Source organism: Pecten maximus, chromosome 12, assembly GCF_902652985.1.
Source record: "Pecten maximus chromosome 12, xPecMax1.1, whole genome shotgun sequence".
Classification (NCBI taxonomy): domain Eukaryota; kingdom Metazoa; phylum Mollusca; class Bivalvia; order Pectinida; family Pectinidae; genus Pecten; species Pecten maximus.
This window is the reverse complement of record NC_047026.1, coordinates 33,888,816-33,897,540: the sequence shown is the minus strand read 5'-3', so window position 1 is coordinate 33,897,540 and position 8,725 is coordinate 33,888,816. Positions and strand designations below refer to the sequence as shown.

At 35.9% G+C, this 8,725-nt stretch overlaps 1 protein-coding gene across 4 annotated transcripts; it reads right to left on the bottom strand.

Moving 5' to 3' along the window:
* Positions 1 to 344: 344 nt before the first annotated feature.
* LOC117339274 lies at positions 345 to 8,588 on the bottom strand. Of its 4 annotated transcripts, none has more exons than XM_033900778.1 (4): positions 8,539 to 8,588; positions 6,107 to 6,239; positions 5,329 to 5,523; positions 345 to 3,929 (listed from the first exon to the last, which is right to left on the bottom strand). In XM_033900778.1, the coding sequence occupies exons 2-4, from the start codon at positions 6,150 to 6,152 to the stop codon at positions 3,523 to 3,525; spliced, it is 648 nt and encodes a 215-aa protein (XP_033756669.1). In that variant the 5' UTR covers positions 6,153 to 6,239; positions 8,539 to 8,588; the 3' UTR covers positions 345 to 3,522. The 4 variants fall into 4 exon arrangements, with proteins under 4 accessions (XP_033756669.1, XP_033756672.1, XP_033756671.1 ...); XM_033900781.1 differs by having other exon boundaries at positions 8,532 to 8,547; XM_033900780.1 differs by lacking the exon at positions 8,539 to 8,588 and adding an exon at positions 8,097 to 8,513.
* Between the last annotated feature and the right edge of the window lie 137 nt (positions 8,589 to 8,725).

Genomic DNA, 8,725 nt, shown 5'->3' with positions numbered 1-8,725 from the left:
TTTAATGACCACATAACATCTGAGGCCATATGTGTACTGTATCTTGATCCATTGATAATATTTTGTGTGTACGTGGGTTAGCAAACGTTAGTTAATAACAAGAATTTTTTATATGCAAGAACTCAAGAAAGTCAGGAAAATTGGAAATTAAGATATGTTCCCCTTGTACAAATGGTCATAACTCCAGCAAGAAATGGAATATTTACACGGGGTTCGAACACTAACTGTAGATCATTATCACAAGGCCACATATTAAGTTACAAATTGATGTTACAAACGTGACGACGGACAAAGTGATTCCTAGTGTCCGTCATGCTTCACGGGCGACACAAAAAAGAACAATATTAGTTTAACAGAAATTTATTCCTTTCTCCGTGTACAACAACTTTATATTATGTTCATCAAGTCAAATGCAATACTATTTTGTGGCTCAGCATTTTTTGACAACATCTAATAAATAGCATCCACTTAAATAAGATATCAAATTAAAACGAACACATTACACAAAAATAGCTAACTAAAACAGGAATTCCGAAATAGCAAACCTTTTTCGAAAAAATTTAAAGTTGGAATGACTTCAGAATGCAAAGTATATAAGGTAAATGTGTAGGTTTTGTTAAGAGATAAAATACGATCAAGAAATGTAACTGGGAGAAAATTCATGATAGCATTCAAACAGACAATTGTTTTACCATATTGACAGATAGCGTACATGTAGCATCAGCATGAATATACACAAAAATATTCGGAGTTGTGATAAAATCAAGTTCCAATTAAAAATCAATAAAAACTGATTTACAATGCATGTGCATAAAACTTTATTTGTGTACCCGTTAAATGTTCAGACTCTCCATAGAACATGAAATCAGCACCTTCCAGTTAAAATCGTCCTAAAGGGAGCCTTCGCTACGTCGGACATATTGCTTAAGGACTCACACAACTAAATCAGCCAATGCAATCAGCTGGTGTTTCACGTGAACCAAGTCCCTGAGGAAAATGTGTTTCTTAGGTTTGTAGCTGTTTTCCTGATTAATTAATATATGAAATGGGTACTTCCTATACACGAGAATAAAGTGTAGGGTCTTGAGGTTTGGAAAATCAAAAATATACACTCCTACTGAAAATAGAATGGCGTAGGATTCGAGGTGTAAACAGACGGGAATTCCCCAGGTAGGGGTTCCCCAGTGTAATGTTAATGCCAGGGTTACTGTCTTCCGAGTACCCGTCTGCTCTAATATGCCATTAAACCTTTACAATAACAACATTTATCCGATAGAAAAAACTTCAAACTTTAATTTGATATAAATTTCACATCATTTGAACTTCAAACGAGCGAATAAAGGGATTGGGTCACTAGTAATAACATATAGTAAATTATTTAGTTGTGTGAGTCCTTAAGTAAGCAAAGAATGATAGCACCATATTTTGTCAGAGGTCATTGACTGAATAACATCAGCCACTTAACAAAGAGTTCCAGTTTGTAAATAATCTATCGGTCATAAAATGCCAAGATAAAAACTTGATTGTTGAATGGATTACGCATAATTGAAGCAGGCGGGGGGGAAATATAGCCATAGGTGTACTTGCACTGTATGGATCGAGACAGGGACGTACTAGTATACATCCCTGATACAGTTAAAATACACTGTATATTGGTATATTGATATAGGTACGTACAAATATACGTCATTGATACAGTTAAAATACACTATATATTGAGACAGGGACGTACTAGTATACATCCCTGATACAGTTAAAATACACTGTATATTGGTATATTGATATAGGTACGTACAAATATACGTCATTGATACAGTTAAAATACACTATATATTGAGACATGGACGTACTAGTATACATCCCTGATATAGTTAAAATACACTGTATACAAAATGTATTGATTAAGGGACGAATTGTTATGTATCGCCCCGATACAGCCAAATATTTCGCCAGATGCAACAGGGCTTTTTATTCAAGCCAATAATTTTGATCTGGTGGAATATTAATTGAAGTGTGAAGAAAAACAAAAATATCCACCGTCATTCGGTTAATATGTGAGTGTCTGCTCAATAAATTCCGTTAATTCTGTAGTAAAGACAGTATTCTGAGCATATCATGTTATCTTGGATTGCAATATCAGATATACACAGTTGTCTCCCCTGGCATCAGATAATGTTTGAATATTTGTACAATGTAGACGAGATCCGTGATTACTAAACAATAGTCTTTTTCTGTTTATGTTTATAAATGTGCGCCCATAGCGTTTATCGAGTTAACGTAAATGAAATGCTTACATAGTTTATATCGTACATGTAACATTATGGCATGGCGGAAATTAAATTGAAATAAAGTGGAAATTGGTTAACCGGAAATACATCATGCTAATGCCGAACATTCATACATATGTATTAGTCTACATTGTAAGTACATTTCAGTCAGCACAGCTTCAATACGCCAAAAGGTGTAAACATTTTCCTATCTTAAAACTTTCTGTATTTTTCAGATCTTGGTGTGTTGAACAAGAATAGGATTCAGTCACAAAATGGAGGTCTCTGATCAATATAAAAACATATGATAGGCTAGATAAATAAAATATGATAATAGTTATGAGATAAAAAGAACAAGCGCTTAGCATTTCATCCGTTATAAATACGAGCGGGACTAAAAGATTTCCTTAGTTGCGATATGTTGCTACGATTTCCTGAATAAGTTAAATTCAGAGTTCAACTATTGGGTCATGTTCTAGTTATAAACACATGCCACAGAGATTTGGCATACATTTCTAAACCACCGTAATTATTGTATAATACGGTTACATGGTCTGTGGGTGGGAAGTTCGTGTTATGTCCATGTGTCACACACAATGCAACAATGGTTATGAGACTGAAATAGCCTGTTGACGAGTTTCCTGGAGTCCAGGTGCATACAAATGTGAAATAGGGAATCCGTTCCAAATCTGTGTGTCACTGAGTGTGCCAGTGATGCCCACGTGTAAATTACACCCCTAGGAGTGATACTTCATACAAATGAAAAGGTTGACATGGTGTTAAAATATTGATGTCGTCCGATATTTCTTTGTTTGTTGGAGTCATTTCGAGGTGACACGAGTAGGGAGCATCCAACCACGCATCTCGGACCTTCATTAGGGGCCTTGAAAGTCTTCGTCAAGGTTCGTCTGGAAACATTATAAAATCACCAGGTCTGTCTTTTTTTATAAACGAACAACACCAGTGCAACTGGTCCAACCGTTTGGACCACAAAAACGAAAATGGCCCAGAGGCTACCTGACTGGCGCTCCTCCTATATGATTATTCGCGTAAAGCATTCCCCGGCCATGAATTCAAACATCACCATGACACCTTTTCGGGTAGCAAGATGTATGTGTAATTACTCTTTTCACAACTTTTCCAAGTATGTCATCTCCCTCTATATATATATTATCCATTTGTTGTGGCAGTGAACACAGCCACATACACGCACGAGCTCTGTTTTCCAGCACTTAGTTATGATAATCCTATCCTCCTAGTCGGTTGTGACGTCATTATAATTATGACCACTTCCGGCCTCGTAAGTACAACTTCTTGTTTCATTGGTGGCATCGTAGGGAACATCAACATCATATGTGGCGTCAGTATTGACGTCATCATCGACACTATAGTCAGTCATATTGTCAGTGTCATAATCAACATCATAATTAACGTCACTTTCATCAAATGTTCGCGTGACGTCATCACGTTCAGTGTCATAACCATACATGACAACTGCGTCGGCATACGATGGCGGTAGATCTCCATCCTTCAATTCAGTTTCGTAAGGAGGTGTGTAAGGGGGAGGTAAGTCCTGCATTATTGTGTTGGTGTAACTCCCATGTTCTTCTCCGCCTATCCAGTCTGGACTGTGGGCATGGCCGACCACAAAAGCCCTCTCACCTTCAAAGCAACATGTTATATATTAGTGGCGCAGTACAATTTCTATCATAACTGATGATACACATGTATATAAATAACAATGATATAATAAATGTCTTTGAAATGAAAGTAATCCGCTCCCGAATAGACAGAAATGTGTTTCTCTGTACAAAGTAGGCGTCATCTTGCTGTTATACGGGATGAACACCGCGAAATTGGACAATGTCCGATTCTTGGCCATTTTTTTTTTTAGTTGAGCGTTCGCCCCCGATAGGAAGGCTTCGGGTTTTCGTCACTTGTCGAGACATACCAAAGACTACAACAAAAGGTTCATGGGCCGTAACAAACATTTGACTCTAAAGACCTCTTGTACTATTGTAGTGTACATACTCAGTAGCAAGTATAGTGGTACTGTTGACCATGGCGACCATCTTGGATGTCAGACTGACCCGAACAATAACAACACTCGGTCCGGACACTTGGTCATCCTTAAAATGGTACAGTAGTTTCTCAGCAGTTGCAATTAAGTATTCTAGCCGTGTGTTACTGAATAGGTACGTTACAATGTAATGGAACGCAACTGAATATCAAGTGAGTTCCCAAGATGGCGACCGTCTCTACAGACTATACGCTTGAAACATAAAAAGATATTCTTTTTCTTTTTTATAATGTAACAGATGTAAAATCAAAGCCTGAATGGTTGCGTCATATATTAACATGAATAACTTATACAACTCGCAAATGAAGGTTTCCCGTCTCGTTTAAGACAAAACATACATTAGTATGACAAACGAAGCATCACAGTTCCACCATCTTGGATCCACCACATAGCAATAACACAAGACTTTTTAGTTCGTATAAGAAACAAAAGCACGTAAACCCGTGCCTTCAAATCAAGCATATGTGTATTAAGGTCAAGAAATGTTAACATTCGACATTTGTTCTAAACTCTTAAACTCGGTTTTGTCGTCAAATGTACTGACGTGCATACATTGACATATCGGGACATGGTCGTTAAAATCTGTTAGTAATTTCAAGTATCTCAATACCCGCCATCTGAGTGAAATATCAGCGCATATTGCGAAAGAAAACAAATATAGTATTTGAATAATGAATATACACTTACATTATATACCATTATAGCATTACAGGTGACGTACTTGCCAGTAAATGAGGAATCAAGATTTTCCCATACATCATGGAAATATATCAGCATGACCTATTTGTACTCTGACAGATCATGCTAGAACTATCCAAATACGACCAAACGCCAATGTTTAAGGGGGCGCATGCGCCCACGGCGCTCACAGGAACGTTCATCATTTGCAAGCAGCCCAGGTGAGACCGTCCTTAAATAAAAGCTGTTGATGGGACGTTAAACAATATATAAACAAATCCTTACAATGAGCTCGAATTGTACCTTGTCTTTGATTGATGTTACGTCGTGCAGCTCTCGCCAATATTTCTTGTCGCCTTCGTCGCACGTGCGATGTGAAACAAAAGACGGATATGATGAAGATGATGACAATAAAGGAACCAACAACTGGGCCGACAACACTACCGGCCTTGGTCGCTCGGTTGTACTCACTCTCATACTCCGACCAGGCTGCCCACTCTGACGTCACAAAAATAGCACAAATCAGAAGAAAAACAAACCATATGAACTTATATATTTTGTAGAGTAAACATTTTTTTAAACTAATATATATTAAAATTGATAACTTTAAAAGGTATGTAGCAATGCTCGAGCATCGACCTAAATAAATTTCTAAAAATATATACTAACGATAACATTCATTATTACTGTTTTACACTGATTAAGATTTATAAAACACGGTTTTGAACCCTTTTAATTATCGTAATAAAGGGAAAGTCTAAATTTTGTTATACATCTTTTGTATAAATAGCAACTGAAATATACTCCAAACGTTATTTTTACAGTTAAAGCCGCTTTGATGATACATGAAAAGTGTATACATAATGATGTATTGTATTTCATTTTAAGTCGCATATAAAGACATTTATTAAATGATAACGATAGCCAGAGATAATAAGAAACAGAAAAAAAAAACAATGATCCCCTGTTGGCGAAAAATACTTATCCTGTCAAGTGTGCATTAGTGGTTATTCGCCTCCAGAAGAATATGTTGTGTCACATTAATCCTCTGAGATAATAACTGACTGATAATCTGCCTTACCTGTTGTAGTTGGACCAGCCGCTGTTGTGTAGTTTATCCAATCCATCCTCTGTTATACAGGGCGGTACAGCACTGCTCATGTTGCCATTGCAACAAGTTATCTCCCTTTCTCGACACGACTACATTGTATGAACTGCAATCAAAAGACACGACTACATTGTATGAACTGCAATCAAAAGACACGACTACATTGTATGAACTGCAATTAAATCATATCATTTGATATTTACTACCGGTTGGAACGAATTGGAATTGAAATGCAGTCTTTATTGCTCTGCATTGTTTGGTATTTGATATAATACCATGTACATAAATAATATACATGAACAATGAAGTGTTACTGAAAGAATGGAATTGATCCCCTTGAAATGGTAATGATTTTTCCAAATATTTAACATCTTCAAACTTGATCTTGGAGGAGATCTAGGAATAAATCACTTGATTCGCGGGTTCAAATAACAGGACTGTAATTAATAGACCCATTAGACTACATGACCGCATAAATACACAAGTATACATAAGACTATATATAATGTATGTATATACAGATTATTTTCGATCGGCATTGTGATAACCCTCCTCCTTCAAAACTATTAAGTTTTTAATAAATCGTTTCTTGATTTTGTCTTTTCTTTTTCTTGAGGGAACTTTATAACAATTGAGCTAATTCGCGAACATATCTTGGCAAAATTGTAATACGAGTCGGGTAAATCATCTCCACTTTTCGATTACACGTACATGTACATGTACCTATTTCTTCATTTTTTTTTGGCAGAATTCTCTAACTCACTTTTGCAAATTTATAAATAAAATCTAAATAGACCATTCTATAGTTTGAAAATGTCATGCATTCTTTTCTGCAAATATTTATTAATTGTTCGATATATTATATATTTTTACATCTATCTATGTGTTTTCAATGTTTATTTTCCCAATAATTTTGGCAACTTCCTTTTGCAAATTAGCCTTTCTTTGACGTATACACTATCTTGTGAACATTTCAATATTTTCATATTTTAAGTCTTTAATAAACGGTATACATGTATAAGTAGTTTGCAATAATACACATACACTATATTCATTTTTGAATATATTCTTCTAAATATTTTATGTCTTCTTTGATGATTTACATATACAGTAAAAATGCAAGTGGGGCAGCAAAACAATGCTTGTTTGCTGTGTGGCGTAATTCTGTCGAATACCCACCTAAGGATGTAAATTGTCATACAATTTGTATTTTGTTCTAATACTGATGCGGAATTAGCCATCTTATGATGAGCTTTTCAAAATATTTCTGATGATAATATTTTTCATGTTTCTTTAATAAATTGTCATCTTGTATAAGATGGCCTTTTCAATTCAATCATTGGTTTTAGTTTTATGTGGAGCATGCATAAATGCAAGCTATGCAAATAGCTGATTTTATGCTGTAACACATAAATTTTCTTGTAATTTTATTCTGTTTGGGTTATTCCCTTTATGGGGCCCCTTTTTATCCCGTTGGGGGGCCCAGAGCATACAGCACTTGCTGGTCGATGATTGGCTGTTTACTTTTCTTCACCTGGAAATTTTTTTTTCATCATCGCCATTTTGTTTTTACGCATATAGAACTAAATCTAAAATTCAGCTATTTCGAAGACCATCCTCATTCCACCCTTTTACATGTAATACGGTTTTGGGTAATTCTGCCAAATATCCACTCATGATGTAAATTGTCATTCAATTTGTATTATGTTCTATTTCGGTGTAATTCTATCAATACTTTTTGGCGTTATTCTGTCGAATACCCACCTAAGGATGTAAATTGTCATACAATTTGTATTTTGTTCTAATACTGATGCGGAATTAGCCATCTTATGATGAACTTTTCAAAATATTTCTGATGATAATATTTTTCATGTTTCATGTGTCATCTTGTATAAGATGGCCTTTTCAATTCCATCATTGGTTTTAGTTTCATGTGGAGCATGCATAAATAACTTTATATTACATTTGGGCGAGCCCTCTTGGTCCCTACCGGTCGCCCTGCCAGGACAATAACACACTAACGTGGGGCATCGATAACAGCAACATTAAAGACACTGGCGAACATGGACCCATCCAACATCCAGCACCAGGAACGTGACGGACAGGTGCGACTCCGGTCAGGTGACCGAACACCACTCACAGTTATAGTGTATGGCGTTATTCCAACATAGAATGTCTAGGTAATGCAGTGATTTTTATTTCCTCGATAACATTACACGTTTTATTCCGTAAGTGTGTCACCTGCTGACCTGTGTACAGGTGTGACAAGCTTTAATTACAGGTGGATCACCATTAACTGTTTCAAACTAACTACTCGTTCTGCAAAAAAAACATTCAAATTGAACAGAATTAATAAGAAAATGGGATAAAATACTAAATCGACGTTAATATCACGTACAGCTTACCTGTAATCTAGCCGACTTCCGGATTATCAACAGGTGTAAGAAGGGAGGTCACTCTCATTTAAAAAGTTTACATCATACTGATTAAACGAAGGGAAGTAACTCTGATAAATCTGAATGACTTTCCTTTTCATGTGGTAGCCGATCGAAATGTTGAATCAATACAATGTAACAAATCTAACATCGAAGT

Bases quoted from the DNA above. Each gene is read 5' to 3' on its own strand.
- LOC117339274 (XM_033900778.1), bottom strand. From the start codon at position 6,152: ATGGATTGGATAAACTACACAACAGCGGCTGGTCCAACTACAACAG. The intron at 5,524-6,106 runs GTAAGGCAGATT...TTGTGACGTCAG, and splicing joins GGCTGGTCCAACTACAACAG to AGTGGGCAGCCTGGTCGGAG. The intron at 3,930-5,328 runs GTACAATTCGAG...GTTGCTTTGAAG, and splicing joins TAACATCAATCAAAGACAAG to GTGAGAGGGCTTTTGTGGTC.